The 20818-nt window shown below is 58.9% G+C and overlaps 2 protein-coding genes across 3 annotated transcripts; one reads left to right on the forward strand and one right to left on the reverse strand.

The window, feature by feature from the left end:
- Positions 1-583: 583 nt before the first annotated feature.
- On the reverse strand, positions 584-6897 carry MOB3A (MOB kinase activator 3A). The gene is made up of 3 exons (XM_065874961.1): positions 6477-6897; positions 1881-2083; positions 584-613 (listed from the first exon to the last, which is right to left on the reverse strand). Exons 1-3 carry the CDS (start codon positions 6895-6897, stop codon positions 584-586), a joined length of 654 nt encoding a protein of 217 aa, XP_065731033.1.
- Positions 6898-18032: 11135 nt separating this feature from the next.
- IZUMO4 (IZUMO family member 4) lies at positions 18033-20574 on the forward strand. Of its 2 annotated transcripts, XM_065874891.1 has the most exons (9): positions 18033-18246; positions 18329-18409; positions 18526-18597; positions 19071-19097; positions 19206-19281; positions 19428-19475; positions 19557-19571; positions 19910-19927; positions 20484-20574. In XM_065874891.1, exons 1-9 carry the CDS (start codon positions 18033-18035, stop codon positions 20572-20574), a joined length of 642 nt encoding a protein of 213 aa, XP_065730963.1. The 2 variants fall into 2 exon arrangements, with proteins under 2 accessions (XP_065730963.1, XP_065730964.1); XM_065874892.1 differs by lacking the exon at positions 19910-19927.
- The last annotated feature ends 244 nt before the right edge of the window (positions 20575-20818 follow it).

Consider the following 20818-nt stretch of genomic DNA (forward strand, 5'->3'; position numbering starts at 1 on the left):
CTAGACGAATTCAATCTTTTATGCGACATGAAGCGGCCCCAGGACACCTGGGATGTGGGCGTGGGCTCGGGAAGCTGGCACAGGAGCCTAAGGGTCCCGGAGGAACAGCGGGACGGAAGTGGCTTGGGGGGAGGACGCCGGGAGGATGCAAGCCGAGCGCTCGTACCACTCGGAACCAGGCCTGGGCCGCAGCGGGGGGCACTGCGGGGTCTCAGCCTCGCTGATGGGGGCCTGACCACCCACGGCCGAGCAGGCGGGCTGGTGCAGGAGACGGACCCGAGTGGGGCCAGCCTCCAGGCAGGTGCAAGCGGTCTGCAAATGAAGTGGGTTTTCCCGGTTGCTCACAACACGTGGAATCACAGAGTTCAAGTTCTATCTATCTCCCCCATGCTGGCCGAGGAGACTGGGGCTCAGGGAGGCTCAGACCCACGGGTGCTGCCACCTTGGGATCGGAGAGAGGACGCAGCCCAGACAGCACAGAATTTGCTGGGCCAGAAAATACCGGTCCCTGTTCTGGAGACGTGGCCCTCCAGTAGGACTGTTCCCCGGGCGCGGACTCGGTGACTACGGGGTCAAGGGGCTCTCAGTGGCACATCCGTGCGGTCATTTCTTTCTGTTAAGAACAAGCAGGACATCAGCAAACCACACAGGAAATCGGGGGACGCAGTCTCATGGGAGCCCTCAGGCCTCACTTAAAGCAAATCTTACGAAATACAGAGCAGACGGCAGCGCGCCTCAGGCTGGGGCGCAGACTCTTTCTGTGAAGGGTCCCACAGTCCCTGTGTCCAGAAAGAGCTAACTCTAAGCATCAGTGTGGGACAAATGACCATGCGATTAGGGCACTGAGTTAACCAAACAAAAGTGAGCTGATCACAAAACTGCACACAATGATTTTCAGTATTTGGTGAGATTCACATAAAAGGAACTGTGGGAAAGAGGCATTCACCTCCACAAGGGTGCACAACCCCACCTCTAGTTCCAGAACGTTCCACTACCCCCGAGGAGTACCCCAACCCCACTAGGCATGCACACTGTAACTTCAACTCCGGAAAAATGCTTACTGATAGGCAGGGCCTGCGAGGGAGTACACAGAAGTGAGGACGGTCTCTGAAGCTGCTTTCAGAGAGTTTTAAAAGTTGTAAAAGAATAGGGGCTGGGGCTTCCCTGGTGGCGCAGTGGTTAAGGGGACACGGGTTTGAGCCCTGGGCTGGGAAGACCCCACAGGCCGCGGAGCAACTAAGCCTGTGCGCCACAACTACTGAGCCCGCATGTTGTAACTACTGAAGCCTGCGCGCCCGGAGCCCATGCTCCGCAACAAGAGAAGCCACCGCAATGAGAAGCCTGTGCACCGCAACGAAGAGTAGCCCCCGCTCGCTGCAACTAGAGAAAGCCCACACACGGCAACAAAGACCCAACACAGCCAAAAATAAACAAATAAATAAAATAAATTTTTTTAAAAAAGAAATAAATAAAGCGGGTTAGTGGTTGCAGGGGCTGGGGAGGAGGATGGGGGTGACTGCTGATGGGGGCGGGGCTTCTTTTGGGGTGATGGAAGGAAGGTTCTGGAACTGGATAGAGGTGATGGTTGCCCAACCCTGTGAATGTGCTAAACACCACTGAATTGTTGACTTCACGATAGCTAATTTTACGTTATGCAAATTTTACCTCAATTAAAACCAAAAAAATCCTTGTTCTCCGCCGGCAGGGGACAGGGGTGGGTGGAGGAGGTGTAGGTGGGGACAGTCACCAGAGGCCCATCTGTTTCTCCCACCGGGAAGCGGGGGCAGCTGCAGGCAGTGACCCGCCCGCCCGCGCCCCGATGGGCATGCAGCCCCAGGACAGGGGGCACTCGCCTCCCCACGATGCCCCGACGCGCTCACCAGCGGCTCCAGCTCCTTGGTGTCGATGAGGCCAAACTCCGTGACGAAGTAGTAGAAGTGCTTATAGCAGGTGTTGACGTGCGCCTCTGAGCCCAGCTGCGCGATGCGGTCGAAGTGGTGGATGTAGACGTGCACGAACACGCGGAAGAGCCGCGACAGGATCTTCTTCACCACCTGCAGGAAGTTCTTGGGGAACGGCGTGCCTGCAGAGGCGGCAGGGGCAGCTCAGCTAGGATGCGTCCCCAGCTGCAGGCGCGAACCCCTCTCTGCGGGACCCCGGGCCTGGGAAGCCCACTTCTTGGCTCCCTAACAGTGCCTGGGGGCGGGGTGCCGGCAGATAAGAGTGCCAGGACTGCAGCCCCCGTGGCCCAGCACCTGCTGGACGTGTCCCGTCCCGCCCCACCCCGGTCTGGCCAGATGTGGACACGCCATCCCACTTCCGGTGGCTCACAGGTTTCTGTCTCCAGTTATGTTTATTTTTTGGAATAGAACTGGAGAACCCATAAAAACCTATGTTTTGGCCTTTGACATTTTCCACTTAATACACTTCTCTCTCTCCAGTGTATGTTTCATGACATCACTTAAATTTGAATGTACATATCCTAACTTAATTGCATGCATACACTGTGTTGCACTTTCTTGTCCAACTACTGAATTGAATACGTTTTATTTCTATTTTTTAAGTGTATTTATTATTTATTTATTTTGGCCACTCGGGGTCTTTGCTGTGGCGTGCTGGCTGTAGAGCACCTGGGCTCAGTAGTCGCAGCGCATGGGCTTAGCTGCGGCACGTGGGATCTTAGTTCCCTGGCCAGGGATCGAACCCGGGCCCCCTGCACCGGGAGCGTGGTGTCTCAGCCACTCTGCCACCAGGAGGCCCCTCGGTTTTCTAAATTGCGGTGACACACACGTACTGTGGGACTAGCGGACTCAGCCCTCCTGCGGTGTCAGTCTGTGCCCCCCACGTGCTCGCCCGCTCCCACCTCGTGTCCTCTTCGTCCCACAGGGCAGATGCCACGCATTCGCTCCACCTGACCGGCACTACCAGGGGGCTTTCCAGGACCAGGGTGGACCGGCCCCAGTTCTTCAAGAGAGGGGCTCCAGAGCTGGCAGCCCAGGGGGAGGAGCACAAAGGTGTCACCAAGCGCGAGGAAAGCCATGGTGCACAAGGCACAAGCTTCCGGAAGACCGAGCGGTCAGCTGCTGGACGGTGCTGTGCTTCACAGCCCTATGGTCGGCGAGCAAAGGCCCCAAAGACGTGCAGGCAAGTGCCGGAGATCCGTGCGCAGGGCGGCGACACGGGATGGCGTCTGCAGTGAGATGGGGAACAGCCCGGCCCAAGTGGGAGGTGGAAGACGAGCCCACGCGGCGGCTCACACCAGGGAAAGGTCCCGGGACTGTGGAGGCACGAGGCAAACGGGAAAGACGCCCCCACGAACGTGCGCCTTTCCAGCTCCCGTCCTGCTCCCTCCTGCGTGTCCTGGTGGGTGTGACAGCTGATGGGACTGGTATTCCATCGGCCGGAAGCGCCTGTGAACGTCTGTTACAGGTGGACAGGGCCCAGCGGCTCCAGGGATCTACCTCTGTGGAAGGTTCGTTCAGCATCAATGAGCCCTCTGGGTTTTCTCCCTCCATCCAACCGGAGAAAAAAGGCTAAAACAAAAGGCATGCTCCACTCTCGAGAGACGACCACGTTCACGGGGCATCTCAGGAGCACACGCCGTCTTGAAGGCCTGTGAAAGCCACTTGGTGGGACAGTGGTCTCCAGGGCATGGGGATCCCCATAGGGGAAGTCCCCCTAACAGTGTCAGGAAGTCAGAGGGAGCGCAGAGCCCATGGCAGGCAGAGGAAGGTGAGCACAGGGTGTGGCTGGCACCAGCCACACGGGGTCCTGGGCCCACCGAGGCTAAGGCCCTGCCCTGCCCCCTCTCCTGGGAGAGGGATGCCAGGAGTCACCGAGGTCACCCTGGGCCATCCTGGGTGGAGGGGGAGAGGCAGCCCCGTAGGAGAAAGGCCTAGAAACAGAAGATTCTGGGACTGCATTGCCCACACCTGCCACGATGCCCTCACACGGGGGTCACAAATCCAGCCCACCTCCCACTCCTGTAAATAAAGTTTTATTGGAACGCAGGCCCACTCCTTATGCACCCTTGTCTGTTTACAGATCGTCCATGACAGCTTTCAGACTACACAGCAGATCCGCGTAGCTGAGACAGACCATCTAGAGGCAAAAACCGGAAAGATCTACTGTCTGACCCTTTACGGGAAAAGTCTGTGAAAGAACGTTTCTTTTACGGGAAAGAACCTGGGTCTAAGCTCAAGAGTGTGGGCAGGTGGCTTTGGGGCCTAAGTGGATGCTCAGGTGTGACTAGAACCAGCACAGAAGGTAGGATGAACTCTGGACCCGCCCTTTCTTTGCCCGCCCACAAATTTCACCCTGAGGAGCGAGGCAGGCTCTGCACAGCACCACAGACCCGCAAAAAGAAGCATTCCAATCTGTGTGCCTGGCTGGGGGTCGAGCCTAGGTGAGGGGCAAAGCTGGTCCCGGGGTCCGTGGACAGGGCTGGAAGGTGTGGCCTGGGCCAGGTGGCCCGAGGAAGGCGCCAGCAGCCACAGAACCCACTGTGGCCGTGTGGCAGAGGTCTCTGACCCCTGCTGGGCAGCTGAGTGATGTCTGCCAAGGTCATTTCTCTCGCCCTTCTCGTGCTTTCCTCTTTGGTAGGATTACTAGAATTTGCTTCCATGGGCGAGGCACTGACTAGAGGCCCTCAGGGTCTGAGTTCTAGGATGTGGACCGCTCAGGATCTGGGGAGGCTTCAGGGGGTCCCAGCAAGGCAGGGACTCAGGATGACACGGAGCATGTGTAGACGTGGACCCAGCAACCTGATGGGGGGCTGCCCAGGAATCTCTATTCTGGGCAAGTGATGATTCCGGGATGGCCTTTTCCCAGATGACTCCCTGAAAACCCCACCAGGGTCAGCCTGGTTCAGTGTACCGACGGCGGGTGAGAAACTTAATGAGGCACAGAGCACGCCAGCGGCCAAGAGCTGGGCCTGAGGCCTGCGCACTGGCCAGTGGTTTGCCAGGAAGCCATGTCGCACTGGTGAATGTGAGAACGACATCTACCATCGCCCGGGGCTGCCAGGACAAGTTACCACCTGCTCAGTGGCTCAGAACAACTCATACGCGTTCTCCCACAGCTCCTGAGGCCAGAGTCCACATGGTGCCCTGGGCCGAGGTGCAGGTGTGGGCGGGGATGGGTCCTCCGGGGGCTCCAGGGAGAACCCGTTCCTGCCTTATCTGGGCTCACTATCCCTTCCTCCTCCTGTTGCTTCACTGTCTTCTGCTCTCCTGGGTGTCTAGTCTCCCTCCATCTCCCTCTTGTTAGGACCCTTGTGATGACATTTAGGGCTCACCCAGATAATGCAGAATAATCTCTCCATCTCAAGATCCTTAACTTGAAGCAAAATGTAGCCCCTCCACACACGGGGGCATCACTCAGCCACGCAAAGGAGGGAAGCCCCAACACTCGCTACCACGTGGACGGACCCTGAGAACACGATGCTCAGTGAGAGAAGCCAGACACAGAAGAACACAAAGTGGGGTGATCCCACTGATGGGAAACGTCCAAAACAGGCAAATCCAGAGACAGAGTGGATTCCTGGTTGTCAGGGGCTGGGGAGGGGGTGGGGAGTGACTGCTGACGGGGACGGGCTTCTTTTAGAGTGATGGGTTTATTATTTTTTTTTATTACTATTATTTTTAAAATTTTTGGCCACACTATGCAACATGTGGGAGCTTACTTCCCTGACCAGGGATTGAGCCCGCACCCCCTGCATTACAAGGTGGAGTCTTAACCACTGGACCACCAGGGAAGTCCCAGGGTGATGGGTTTAGATAGAGCTGATAGCTTCACGAAGCTGTAACTGTCCTAAAATGACACCAAACTGTGCACTTTAAGTGGGTGGGTTTTACGGGGTGTGGATTCCATCCTGATAAAGCTGTTATGAAAAGAACATGAGAGGGCTTCCCTGGTGGCACGGTGGTTGGGAGTCCGCCTGCTGATGCAGGGGACGCGGGTTCGTGCCCCGGTCCGGGAAGATCCCACATGCCGCGGAGCGGTTGGGCCCATGAGCCATGGCCGTTGGGCCTGCGCGTCCGGAGCCTGTGCTCCGCAGCGGGAGAGGCCACAGCAGTGAGAGGCCCGCGTACCGCAAAAAAAAAAAAAAGAACATGAGAACTTCCCTGGTGGCGCAGCGGTTAAGAATCCGCCTGCCAATGCAGGGGACACGGGTTCGAGCCCTGGTCCAGGAAGATCCCACATGCTGCGGAGCAGCTAAGCCCGTGCGCCAAAACTACTGAGCCTGCACTCTAGAGCCCGCGAGTCACAACTACTAAGCCCACATGCCTAGAGCCCGTGCTCCAGAAGAGAAGCCACCGCAATGAGAAACCCGCGCACCACAACAAAGAGTAGCCCCGGCTCGCCACAACTAGAGGGAGCCTGCGTGCAGCAACGAAGACCCAATGCAACCAAAAATAAATAAAGAAAAATCAAATCAAAAAAAAAAAAAAGAACATAAAAGTGCAGAGACTCACCGACGTTGGTGGGGAAGACGTCCTCATTGTTGATCTGCACCTCGATCCAGTCCATGAGCAGGTCCATGTACCGGGGGGCCGACAGTGCCGTGGGCCGCCGGAACCTGTGCTCGTCCTGCCAGCGGTACTCATACTTGGGGCCGCCTGACATGATGGGGCAGGAGCGCTCGGTGCAGCCGTCACTGATGGTGCCGTAGATGAGGTTGACGCGGTTGAAGAAGTCGACCACGTGCACGGCCACCCAGTCGTTGAGCTCCTCGCCGGCGGGCAGCTGCACGGCCAGCTTCAGGTCTAGCCCCGCATTCAGCGACGCCTGCGCCTTCTTGTGCAGCTCGAAACGCTGGGTGCCCGGCTCGAACTTGCGCTTGGGCCGGAAGGTCTTGTCCTTGTTGAAGACCTGCTTCAGGAAGGGGTTGGACATCTCCGCTGCGCGCTCAGGACGCCCCCCGCGAGGCCTCCACGGGGAGGGCCGGGCGGGACGCTCACGATGCGAAGGTCACCGGGCCCCTGGGTCTCCCCCAGACCTGGAACACACAAAGAGGAAGCACTGTCACCCTTCTCAGAACCCTGTTCTGTAAGCACCGGCGGGCAGACTGGGGACACTCCCGGGACTTCTGGTTTTGAGTTTCACCAAAAGGGCGCACAGCACTGCCCCAGGCACATCCCCCTGCCTCAGAGCAGAAGACACTGAGTCGGGCCCTGCATCATCCTCTCCGCGCCTGGAGGCTTTCAGTAAAGCGGAGAGAGCTGCTAGCTCCCACACGCTGGCTGAGGGCGGCCCCCACAGGCGAGGTGGTCTCTTCATCTCCACGAAGAGACATCCACAGCCCTGGGACTGGCGAATGGACCTTATCTGGAAGAAGAGACTGCAGTCTTCGCAGATGTGACTGGGTTAAGGATCTTGGGATGCCCTCTTCCCGGATTATCCCCGTGGGCCCTAAATCCAATGATGAGTGTCCCTATAAGAGAAGACAGACACCCAGGGAAAGACCACGTGATAACGGATGCAGAGATGGGGTGATGTGTCTACAGGCTAGGGGACACCAAGGACTGCCAGCACCATTAGAGTCAGGAGAGAGGCCTGGGACATATGCCCCCTCAGAGCCCCAGGGCGAACCGGCCCTGCCCACACAGATCTGGGGCTTCTGGCCTCCGGGACTGGGAGGGGGTACATTCCTGCTGCCTCTCTCATCTTCCCTGTGTCTCGTGTCCCAATCTCGTCACTGGATTAGGGGCCGCCGTGACCCATCGTGACCTTATCTCTCCATTGCAACATCTGCACAGACTCCATTTCCAAGGGGTGGATATGAATCTGGGGGGACACTATCCACCCCAGTGCACTAAGTAAAGATGCCTCTACGAGCTGTCTGGACTCATGACTGACGCCGCCCGTTTTGGGGGACGAGGCCCCGATATAGGGGCTGCAGCTGCCATGGCCCTGCCGTGATGCCCGGTCCCCCTCCGGCTCCTCCCGAGTCTTTGCTCTGCACCGTCTCCTCTGTTACAAACCCCACCTCGGAGGGCAGGAAAGGATGAAATCGAGCACAAGGAGCTCAGGTTGGGCTCACGCTCGGGACTGGTCACAGCGCCATCCCCGTCCCCATTGCTGCTACGATGACAGCACTGGCCCGCCGCCCCTGGCTCTCCATCTCCGGCCCAGGAGATGCGCTTTCCCGGGAGTGTGGACGTGGCCGGCACGGGGGTGTCCCGGGCACTCACCCAGGAGCAGCCACAGAAGGGGAAGTCGGCCTAGAGGGGAAGCGGAAGCAGAGCCTCTGCAACGCCCAGGCCGGGCTGCACCGCATGCACCCGTGCACCCCCGTATGACGAATGACCACTTATCTGTAACGTTTTAATAAATCCTTCGGCAGTTGGTTTCTGGGCCCTGGGACCAGCAGCCTTGTCAGGTGGCCCACCCTCCAGACTAGCACACTGTGTGGCAAACTGCCAGAAACTGAGGGGCTTTGAACAGCCCTCCTTCATTATCAGAAAGTTCTGGACGTCCCATATCTGAGCCGGGCCTCATGTGTCCTTGAGTAGGGACCTGTCACCCCCCAGGCCCAGGGCGGCCCTGCAGAGAGGACGTCAACGCCACCAGGACGGCCTCAGTGACAGAGAAGCCGTTCCAGGTGGGCAGGCCTGAGGCCGGCAGGTCTGGTCACCCTGACCTTGGAGGACCTGTGTCCGCGGGTCCAGGCAGAGCAACCGGGATGGGTAGGATCTCAGCAGACAGTAAGAGCTGAGGCACGACCCACCACATCCTGTAGGCCAGCGTCTCCTGCAGGCTCAGCCCTTCCACAGCTCGGAGGTCTGGAAACCCCCCCGCAGGCCCAGGGCTCCTGGCCTGGCCTTCAGCAGCTGCCTCTAGAATGTGAGCCTCTGGGTTAATTCCGGAGGCTGGAGAGATGATGTCTAGGGCTCAAACCAGTCTTCTAGCCAGGGCAGTCCTGCCCCCAGGGCAGCAGAGCCAGGAGGATGGAGACTCTAAGTTATGAGAATTTACCAAGAAAAACTTTGCTCTGGCCTAAAGGGAGATGGTGCTCGAGCTGAGCCTTGAGAGCAGATCCTTCTGGAGCCCAGGGGTGGGGAGGGTGGGGCCCGATGGAAGGGGGCGGAGGAGACCCCAGCGTCTCTCCCCTCAGGGCGGGAGTGACCCTGACCCTACCTCCTCCTGTGTCCTCAGCGTGTCCACAGGGCCTGCTCACAGAGGGCTCAAAAAGAATCCAATGTGAAAGCATGGAGGAGGCCTCCCTGCCCTGGTTAGAGGAGAGGGCGTGGTCAACAGGATAAGGGCCCCAGAGACACCCCCCGTCCTGGTCCTGGACCCCGAGGACATGTCACCTCAAACGGCAGAGGGAACTTTGCAGACAGAATTAAGTTGAGGCCCCTGAGACAGGGATGACCCTGGATTCCCTGGGGGGTCCAGTGTCATCACAGGGTCCTTATAAGAGGGAGGCGGGAGGGTCAGACGCAGAGAGAGACGGGAGATGCTGCGCTGCTGGCCGTGAGGATGCAGGAGGGGCCACGAGCCAGGGATGTGGCGCCTCTGGAAGCTGGAAAAGGCGGAACCAATGCTGCCCTGGAGGCTCCGGAAGGACCAGCCCTGCCCACGCCTGGATTTAGCCCCGTGAGGTCCGAGTCAGACTCCTGACCTCCAGAACCGTGAGATAATAAACCTGTGTGGTTTTGGGCTACAAAGTCTGTGGTGACTTATTACAGCAGTCTTAGGAAACTCAGACAGAGGCTACGCAGATAATCCTAACGAGCGCTGGGCAAAATAATTTGTAGTTGATGTAACTGGATCTGGTTACACGTGGGCCTGGGATCTTCTGTTCTCCCCGCTGGCAGGCAAAGCCTGCTCACGCTTCTGGACCCCGCTGGACACTACAGGTGTGGGAAGGTCAACTCAAGGCAGCATGAACTGTGCAAAACACAGGAGCTGAGCATCCGGGGATGGAGCCAGATGGACGGAAGGAGCTCCAGTGAAGAGCGGAGGGACCCACCTCCCCCCACGAGGACGGCCATAATCAAAAAGGACAATCAACAGGGCTGTTGAGGACGTGGACCAGTCGGAACCCTCCTGCACTGCTGGTGGGAACGTAAAATGGGGCCACCGCTGTTGAAAACAGCCTGGCAGTTACCAAAACACAGTTAAACCTCACCCAGCGATTCTCTCCTAGGCGCCCAGCCAAGAGAAGTGACAACACATGTCCACACAAAAACCTGTGCACGTGCCCAGCAGCATGATCCACAACAGCCAAAAGGCAGAGACACCCAAATGCCCAGCAACGGGTGCACTGATCCACACATGGGAGCATCACTCAGCCCTGAAAAGGGGTGAAAGCCCTGACACTCGCTACCACGTGGATGGACCCTGAGGACACGCTGCTCAGTGAGAGAAGCCAGACACAGGAGGACCCACAGTGTGTGATCCCACTGACGGGAAACGTCCAGAACAGGCCAATCCACAGACACAGAGAGTGGGTTCCTGGTTGTCAGGGGTTGGGGCAGGGGATGGGGAGTGACTGCTGTTGACGATGGGGCTTCTTCTGAGGTGATGGAATGTTCTGGAACTAGACACAGATGGTGGCTGCAAACGTTGTGAATGTACTGAAAACGCTGGAATGTACACGGGAAACAGGCGGAAAGTCCGGCATGTGAATGACAGTCAGTGAAGCTGCCATTTTGAAAGCAGGGCGCGGGGGACAAGCAGAGCAAGTGCGGGCTGAGCCGCTACCCCAGGCCCCATAAAGAACAGAAGCAGTTTCCCTCTCAGCTCAAATCGAGGTCAGCACTACCTGTAAAATCTGTTTACCGTGAAAGGTAACAACACAAGCACGGAAAACTGCACGGGATAAAAGGTGCAGTCACTGACGCGCCACGGAGTGAACACTCGCTGTGTAAGGGCCCCCCGGGCAACGCAGCTGGAGGCCACCTGTGCTCTGGGGCAAGAAGGCCCCGTGCCTCGTCCACAGACCAGAAGAAGTGCCTTCGCTTCCTTCCCCAAAGCCATCATCACTTCCTGCCACCTTGGTTAACACCCAGTGAGGCGTTCACAGTAACCCTCAGAACAAAACAGAACCCCCACTTTACGTGGGAAGACTGAGGCCCAGACCTAGCACTGCTGACATTAGGGCCGTCCCAGGTGCTGTGGGGGGTGGAGCAGCATCCCTGCCCCCATCCCCTCGATGCCAGGAGCTCCCCCCGGTCCCGAAGACCATAGATGTCCCCAGACATGGCCCAGTGTCCCCTGGGGGCAGGACCACCCTAGGTGAGAACCACCGGCTTAGAAGATGGTGACTCAGTACCACTAGTTAATGATTAGCAAATCAGTGCTAAGCCACGCAGCTGACAGCAGGAGTAGTCGACTCCGCACCCTGGACCGTGGCTCCTTCTGCCCGCCACCGCCTCCACAGCCCCCCCACTCTGCTATTCGAGCTTCTGCCCCTCTCATCCCAAACCCAGGGCCAAGTGCCCTCTGGGCCGGGGCTGCTCCCGCACCAGGTGCCTCCACAATGCCTGCAGGCCGGCTGGGTACTTCCGGCTCCGACTCTCCCTGGTTTTGGGGGTGCGGGCAGGGATGCTGCAGGAAGGTGGTGCCTCCGAGAAGGGAATGCAGCTGAGTACAGGGTGCAGCCACAAACGCCCCACCTGCCCGCTTCTCTCCCGACATGGAGGACCTCAGACCCCACAGGAGGCACTGATTAAAAGAGGCCACCTGCCCCGACCCTCTGTTGCAGAGACTGACCGTGTCCCCTGCGCCGGGCAGCCAGGACTCCTCTACGCGAGGGCATGGGCGCTGGATGCGTCCCGTAGGGACCCTGCGGCCCCACCTGTGACTGCAAACTTCCCAGGGCGCCGTGAACCTGCCCAGGTGATTAATCTGCAAACCAGCCACTCTCAGGCCACTCGGCTGCAGGTCAAAGGACAGTGACCCTGTGTGGACCCACTAGCGACTCAAGCCGTCCTGCCCCGTGCCCACCACCTGCCAGCGGCACGGACTGATTTCAGCCTCCAAACACCCTTCAGCCCAGGCTGAGCACAGCCCCACTTTGGTCACGAGGAGATGAGGCGGGGTGCTCCCCGTTGTCCAGCCGGGGGGTGGCGGGGCGGGGAGAGCTGGGCCAGACCAGCCACCGAGCCCTGGCAGCTGCTTCTGTGCACCCACCCGCCCAGGTTCCTTATCCACCCTGCAGCCAGCCTTCTAACCCTCAGGGAAACCACAGCGTCAGGAAAAACGCAGCCCGCTAGTGTCCCGTTGCTGCCTTCTATTGATTCTGGGGCCTCTCTGCGGACAGGTTTGGGAGTCTAACTCCCCACAATGTTACCTGGCGACGCGTGACATGTCAGACAGGTGTGGCTGTGGGGTGGAGAGGAGGGCCTCAGGGAGGGGGCTGGGGCAACCCTGTGGCTCTATCCACAGCCCATCATGCCGTGGGCTGACCCATGCCAGGACAGTTCTGGAAGACAGGGCGGGGCAGCGGAAGGGGCTTGTAAGGTTCCTGCCTGCCCTTCTGTGTCCTCAGAAAGTGGGAGGGTTTTTTTCTAAGTGGAAGCAACGATTTTCTGAACAACTCCCTGGATGGGCAAAGGTCCCATCAAAAGCAAAGAGCTTTCTATCAGAAACACATGCTCTCGCGGCCGCTGGCTGGCCGGCCACCGGAAAGTGCCTTTTCCTTGAGAAGCGCTGCCGCAGGCCAGGGCGCCCGGGAGTTGGTGTCCACCACCGCCCCGCTGTCCCAGGTACCATCTCTGGGGCTGCTTTGTCTTGGTCCTTCTCAGAACACCTCCAAGGACGGCGGGGCCGGGGGGAGCCAGGACAGGCTTCTCGGAATTCAGCGCTAAGGGCTCCCCTGGTTCTTCCTGCAGATGAGATGCGTGTGGCACTCAAACTCTGTGACAAAAGTTAAGATGACAAAGTTCCCCTCCCCGGCACACACGCACCCCCGTTTTCTTCTAAGAACAAAATGAAACAGTTCTTGTAAGCAACTGCCGCACCTTGGCCCGGCAGCCACTTCCTTCCGGTGCTTCCACATCCTGGCCGGCCACCGCCGCCATGGGGACAGGCCCCAAGCTCAGAAGTCCCGCATGTTTTCGGTTGACATGTAAGCCCTGGTCCCTGGCCTGGAAGGCTAAGTGTCTGGCTGGAAGATGCTCATGGCCCAGGATCTGTCCTGTTAAAGATGGCTGCGCTCCAGAGCTGTCTTCCATCAACTAAATGTTTACATTTAAATACTGCGACTGCAGCCTGGGTGGGGAGGCTGTCCGCCATCCTGCAGGACACACATGAAAGCCAGGTGCTTTAGGCATGTTCTGTATATTCCAGCCCTCCTGATAATCTTTTTTTTTTTTTTTTTTTACACAAAAGCCAATTGAGGGCTTCCCTGGTGGCGCAGTGGTTGAGAGTCCGCCTGCTGACGCAGGGGACACGGGTTCGTGCCCTGGTATGGGAAGATCCCACATGCCGCTGAGTGGCTGGGCCCGTGAGCCACGGCCGCTGAACCTGCGCATCCAGAGCGAGGCCCGCGTACCGCAAAAAAAAAAAAAAAAAAAAAGAAAAGCCAATTGAGATATAATTCACACAGCTATAAACTCCACCCTTTAAAAGTATACAATTCAACGGCTTTTAGAAACATCATGGAGTATGCAACCATCACCACTATCTAATTCCAGAGCATTCTCATCACCCCACAACAAAACCCCATGCCCATCAGCAGTCGCTTCCTATCCCCCTTTATGGGCTAAATCACATTCCCCGGCCCCAGAAGACATACTGAAGTCTTAACCCCCCAAACCTGTGAAGGGACCCTGTTTGGAAGTGGGGTCGTTGCATATGTAATTAACTTAAGATGAGGTCACACTGGAGGACGGTGGGCCCTAGGCCAATGACTGTTGTCCTTATAAAAAGAGGGAGATCTGGACACAGACACCGGGAGACAGCCATGTGATGGAAGCAGAGATCGGGTGATGCGTCTACAAGCCCTACAAGCCAAGGAATGACCAGGATGGCCGGCCGCACCGAAGCTGGGAGAGAGGAACGAAGGTCCCTCCCTGGGGCCTCTGAGAGCCCTGAGCCCACAGCAGATAAGAGCTGGTCTGGGATCTAAACCCGGCTGTCCCCACGTCCACGGCCTTCACTCCACCCAGACGGAGAGGGGCTGTCGGGTGCACACAGCCCAGCGCCACGATTCTCCTCCGAACCTCCTTCCTCAGTCTCAGCTCCCCATGGGGGCAAACGCGATTTTCTGTTCAACAGAACAGTGTCACGGGGGGGTGGGGGTGGGGACAGAAAGGAGAGAAACGCGGGGGGAGGTCGTGGGTGGTGTGTCTGTGTAGGAGCCACACCTCTTCCTTCTGAGGACCCGGTCTGAGGCTGCAAGAGCCGTCACCGCGTGTTTAACTGACCTGAGTCCTGAGTGTCAGAAAGGGTAACGGACAAGAAACCACGGCCCGATCTCCCGTCCACCGCGAGCTCCCCTTCGCTGGCTGCCCAAACTTCCTCTCAACATCAGGGTCCTCGGGATCTGGACTTGCCTGTGCGCTGACCCAGTCTGTGGGGGGGTGTCCACCAAGGACCGCACTCTCTCCAGGCGCCGGCAAGAGCTCCTGCCACGCTCAGCTGCAGCCGTGGGTCTTGAATGAGGCGACCCGGCCCCCAGGGGCCATGGGGGACATCTGTGGTTGTCACGACTGGGGATGCTCCTGGCACCGAGTGGGTGGAGGTCAGGGAGGCTGCTCCACACCTCACGGCGCCCGGCACGGCCCCCCCAGAGAGTGACCCGGCCCCGGATGTCTTATTTGGGACTCAGGAGCTGCAGGAATGACCATCTCCTTCCCAGAACTCGGTTTCTGAAGTCAGATTCGCCTCTTTTGCTGCAGCAATCTGAACCTCGCAATTCCAGGAAATCAAGAGCGGGGCTCACCAGCTGGGGCATGTCCAAAAGTTCCCAGAGTAAAAACCCGAGTTCCAAGCCGGCTGCCTGGGGAATTTCTGTTCAACCTCCATTTCGAGAAGCCCTGGAGATGTGAGAGCAGCTCCCGGAATGATGGTTAATGGCTGACTTTTCCATGAACTCTGGCTGGCTTGGGAGTGTCATCACACATGAAACAGACTAGCTTAACCTTCTTAAGAATACGGATCATCTAGAGTCCTGGAGCTGAAAACAGCACTTCCAAGAACCCCCTCAGGGACTAAAATAACCACTTATGCTTTTGCTGAGAGACAGAGGTGATCTTAGAACTCAGCTTGTCACAGCTATTTGGGGCACCTGGTGTGCGAATGCCACGGTCCAGATTTTCAAGATGATAGAGTTACTCTTCTCCTTTAGGGAGGTCCAAATAAAAAGCAAATTATCAAGCCACGAAGAAAAACGAGGAACCGTAAACACCCACCACCAAGTGAACAAAGCCCGTGTGAGAAGACGACACTGTGATTCCAACTCTGTGACGCTGTGGAAAGGGCAGAGCAGAAAAGGACCAGTGGTTGTGGAAGGCAGTGGGGGTGGGGGCTAAGGGACAAATGAATGGGGGGCAAAGGGGGTTTTTAGGGAAGCAAAACTACTCCGTGTGATAAGATGATGGGTACATGTCAGTACACATTGTCCAAACCCAGAGAGCACACAACACCAAGAGTGAACCCAGGGGGCTTCCCTGGTGGTGCAGTGGTTAAGAATCCACCTGCCAATGAGGGGCACACGGGTTCGAGCCCTGGTCCTGGAAGATCCCACATGCCGCAGAGCAACTAAGCCTGTGCGCCACAACTACTGAGCCTGCGCTCTAGAGCTTGTGAGCCACAACTACTGAGCCCATGCACCACAACTACCAAAGCCTGCGCGCCTAGAGCCCGTGCTCCACAACGAGAAGCCACCGCAATGAGAAGCCCGCGCACCACAACAAAGAGTAGCCCTGGCTCACCACAACTAGAGAAAGCCCGCGTGTGGCAACGAAGACCCAACGCAGACAAAAATTAAAAAAAAAAAAAAGAATAAATGCCATGGAACACATTGAAATATAATGTATACCAGTATGTAATTTTTAACCTTCTGGTAGCCACACTGAAAAATAAAAAATGAAAAAAGTGACTTAAACATTGATAATATATACTATTTAACCCAAGAGCACCAAAACATCACTTCAACACCTAACAAACATAGAAAATATTAAGGAAATAATTTGCACACACTCCCCGCCCCACCCTCGCCTTAACATACAGAGTCTCCGGAAACTGGTGCATATCTTACATGAATGGCGCATCTCATTTTGGACCAGCCTCGTTTCAGGTGCTCACTAGCCTGGCTGCTGCACTGGACAGCCCAGCTCCGGGGAGGTTTAAAAGGGGAAAACTCACCTGTCAGAGGACAGGAGCAATGGGATGGGTGCTGTCTGAGGTGGGCACTGGATTCGGACCCCAGGGAGGGGAGAGGCTCTGGATCAGAGAAGGTTGAGGTTTGAGGTGAACAAAGAAAGGGCGCCTCCGGAAGGGAGGGGAGAAACAGGGCGCCCCAGGGTGCAGGCAGGGGTGGGGCAGCCAGGACTTCCACTTGCTCCACTCCATAATCAGTACAACAGACACTGACAGGCTACCATGAACTTGGGGTGGGGGGAGGTGGGTGGACGGGTGCTCAGGGCTTTGGGAGGCTGCAGCGTCCTGTCCTGACACTGGCCAGGGCCAGGATTCTTGGCATCACTCCACGCTGAGTCTGTAAAATGGGCTAATAAAAGCCCCTGAACTTTACGTTGCGGGGAGGGAAGAACAAAGAAGCCGCCGGCGGGGGCCACGTGTAACAGAAGCAAGTCCAAAATCACAGAAGTGCGGACAGGCAGTGGGGGTGAAATATGAAAAGTGCTCGCGCATCACATACCAAAATTTATCCAAGTGTGTGCTGTGAATGTGTGCAGTTCACTGCATGTCAGTTGGGCCTCTATAAGAGGTAAAAAAAAAAAAAAAATGCAAGGAGCAGAAGGCACATATGAATAAAGACTGGAAGACTCTTACCCCACAATGAGCAGCGAGTGGCTCTCCGGGGGGGAGCGTCACTCGCAATTTATTTTCTGCTTTGTGACTCTCCGTCACAAAGAGAATCACCGCGATCACACACCCCCTTCCCTCCTCAGTGACATTTTGTAAAATACATGGGCCTTTAAAGCAAACGCAAGCCCTACAGCCAGTGCACAGACCGAGCGGTGGAGCCAGCCAGTGGGCAGTGCTGACACGCAAACACCTCCCACTGCTCAGGGGTTCTGGGGACCAAGAAGCCTGCTTTCAGAGGGCGGGGTCCCAGTGTGCTGGGAGCCGTAAAATCCTGTGGACTTTCCATCCACACCAGGAGGTGGGGTCCTGGTTACTGACACGGCCAGGGGGTGACCCCAAAGTGACACATGTAACCCCTAATTTCATCAAGGGCCGCCACCGTTCACCCCTCTGAGGGGCCCGGTCTCCCCGCCGCCCGCGGTCTCCTCTCCTGAGGGGCTCGGTCTCCCTAACGCCCGCGGTCGCCTCTCTGAGTACCCACCTGCCGCCTGCCGCCAGAAGAGTCGGGCCAAGCTCGTCGCTGAACCGCGTCCCCGGGCCGCTAGCCAGCGTAGCCTCGCCGCCAGGCCGGAGAAGCTCCGCGTACGACCACCCCGCCCCCCGGCCGGATATACTTCCGCTCCGGGCCGAGGCCTCCCCGGCTTCCGGGGAGGCTTGCGGGCGGAGCTTGCTCGTAGAGCGGGGCGGGGCCTTGAATAGAGGCCAGCCTGGAAGGAGGAGCTTGCGCCGGCCTACGGCGCATGCGTGGAGCGAGGTCGCAGGCGGGGCCCACAAAGAGGTGGAGCCTCCCCGGGAGCGGCGGCTCGTGGGCGGGGCCTGGAAAGGAACCGGCGCCCACAGTTGTCCGTTGCGGGGGCGGGGCCTACGCCGGGGGCGGGGTTGGGGGGCGCGGCCCCAGCCCGAGAGGGCGTCGTTGGTTGGTGCCCGGATAGGGGCGTGGCAGGAGACACCGTTGGTTGGTGCGCGGCGGAGGGGCGTGGCGCGGGAGGCGCCGTCGGTTGGCCGGCGGCGGGCGGGGGCTGGCTATGGCGCTGCTGCTGTGCCTGGCCCTGACAGCGGCGCTGGCCCGCGGCTGCTTGCACTGCCACGGCAACTTCTCGGAGAAGTTCTCCTTCTACCGCCATCACGTGAACCTCAAGTCCTGGTGGGTGGGCGACATCCCCGTGTCGGGCTCGCTGCTCACTGACTGGAGCCAGGACACAATGAAGGAGCTGCACCTGGCCATCCCCGCGGAGATCAGTGAGTGCGGGGCCCCGCCCGGGAGCACCCCCGGCCCAGTCAGGCCCCGGCCCGCTCACACGCCTCCTCCTGCCGTCGCCAGCCTGGGAGAAGCTGAACCAAGTGGCGAACGTCGTGTACCAGAAGATGGATCAACTGTACCAGGGGAAGCTGTATTTCCCTGGTAAGGGGGCGACCGCCGCGCATGGGGAACTGAGGCAGAGCCCACCCGCCCCATGACACCTCAGGTCCGCCCGCCAACTGTGCGTGACCCCCCACCCCTTGCCTTCCCGCCATCAGGGTATTTTCCCAACGAGCTGCGAGCTATCTTCCGGGAGCAGGTGCACCTCATCCAGAAAGCCATCATCGAAAGTGAGCAAACGAGGGCTGTCGGGGAGGGAGGGTGCTGCTGCCCAGGGCCTGAGGACCCAGGGCCACGCGAGTATTTCAGTCTCCTTCCAGGCCTGGGGTCCCGGCCAGGTCGTGGTGAGACTGGAGTAATGTGAATAGGGCGTCTGGCCTGGTGCAGCCAGGTGTCAGAACTCAGGTCAGAAACGGGGGAGAAGGGCCACACCCTGAGGGGGGCCCTTTTCATCCAGTGGGCACCAACAGGAGGCCTTGAAGGATAAATCCCACCCATCCCTGCTACCTCCCCCCAACGGGTCCCTGGAGGCCTCAAGAGTCTTGCGGCTGCCCTCCCCCGTGCTTTGCCCCATCCCAGGCTGGGGCCCACCTAAGTGGCCAACGGACAGGCCCTGAGCCTTGGGCAGCCTGGGAGGGGGAGAAAGCGGAGGACAGGATAGGCCTGCTAAGAAGGCGCCGGCTGTGCTCTCGTCCCCCCACAGGCCGCATCGACTGTCAGCGTCACTGCGGTGAGTGAGCCTCTGTCCGGGTTATGGGGTGTGGCGGCAGTGGTAGCAGCTCGGGGCCCCAGAGGCTGAGGGTGAGGGTAGGGTGCGGCCGCCTCTGGTGTGTTACAGGCATCTTCCAGTACGAGACCATCTCCTGCACCAACTGCACGAACTCACACGTCGTCTGCTTTGGCTACAGCTGCGAGTAGGGCTCAGACGCGGGCGGCCCCCTGCCCCTGGGGTCCGAGGCTCTCCCTGGAGGGTCCCTTCATCACCCGGGCAGGGAATGGAAGCCCCCCACCTGGCCCGTGAATGTGGGCCGCGCCCCCTCCACACCCCACGTCCCCGCAGGTCGTCGGCAGAGTGGGAGGCAGCAGTGCAGGGCCTCCTCCAGCACATGTGAGTCAGGGCAGCTTGGCTCGGGGAGGAGACCCCGATCAAGGCCGCTTGGCCCTGACTAAAGTCCTGCTGTCGTTGTAGAAGTAACTGGAGCAAGTAAGTAGTTCCCGCTCCCCAAAGGCAGTGTGCGTGTGCGTCCTCGTGGGTGAGTATGCGCCGGGGCAGCCACAGAAGGCAGCACCTGCCCCCGGTGTGGCGGGCCCAGCCTCTACCTCCCAGGGTCTCTGAGCTCGGCTGGCACGAGGGGGCACATCCCGGTTAAGGGGTCCCCAGAGTCTGGTCCTACCCCTGCCCCAGGCTGGTGGCAGGCTGTGGTCGGAGCTGGGGAGGGCGCCCCCTGGTGGAGGCGTGCCCCAGTGGAGGCACCTCAGGGCCACAGGCACAGCCTCAGCCCCAAAGCTCAGAGCTAACTGGGGCCCCGTTGTGTCTTTCAGACAGAACACCAACACAAGGTAAGCCCCCCCACCAGGCCCGTCCTCCTGGAGCGGGGGTGTGTGGCGTGGGGTTGTCCCGGTCAGTAGGGGAGGGCAGGGGTGTTGGATGGGGTGGGCGCAGCCGGGCAGGGCTCCCTCTCTGCACCTGGGACATGTGGACATCACCTCTGCAACCCCGCCCATGCCATCACTCCATGAATAAACATGAGCTCCTCCTGTCCCTCGCCTGGACACACAGAACCACTCGAGCCTTTTGAGTGACCCAGTGGGGAGAGGCTGCAGGGACATGGGTGACTCCAGGGGCAGGAGTTTTGCCTAAGCCAGAGATCAGAACCCTATGCCACCCCCCCATTGCTGCCTTTGCAGCCCTAGTCGTGGGAGTGTAGGGCGTGACCCCACTGCTGTCCTAGGGATGTGAGAACAGGCAAGGCCTCCGAGTTCAGCTTGAGGGTCTGTCTGCAGCCCTGTCACATGCCCAGCTGGGACGAGGGGCCCAGGCCTCCAGCAAAACCCCACCAGGAAGAGCAAGGTGTGGGAGGGGAAGAAGGACTGGGGCACCCACGTCTCCTTGCAGCTTGATATCACCAAGCTTCAGGTGTCTGGAGCCCCCGCACCTGGCCAACCTGACTCTGGAAAACGCCTCCAAGTGCCTGATGCAGCACTGAGGGCGGCCAGGCCAGCCAGACCCGCCCCCGCCACGGTGCGGGGCCTCCGCTGGACCGCCTCAGCCTGGCGCTGTGGAGCAGGCCTGCTGCTGCCTGGGTGCTCCACCCGCCTCGGAGCCCGGGCTGGGCCGGGCTGGGGCTGGGAGGACGGGAAGGGAGGTAGATGGGTTTGTATATAGCGGCAGGATCACAGCTGTTTGAGGGAATGATTAAATATCCCTGACATTTCTCATCCCGAAGTAGT

The sequence above is a fragment of the Phocoena phocoena genome, chromosome 3 (genome assembly GCF_963924675.1).
Source record: "Phocoena phocoena chromosome 3, mPhoPho1.1, whole genome shotgun sequence".
Taxonomy (NCBI): domain Eukaryota; kingdom Metazoa; phylum Chordata; class Mammalia; order Artiodactyla; family Phocoenidae; genus Phocoena; species Phocoena phocoena.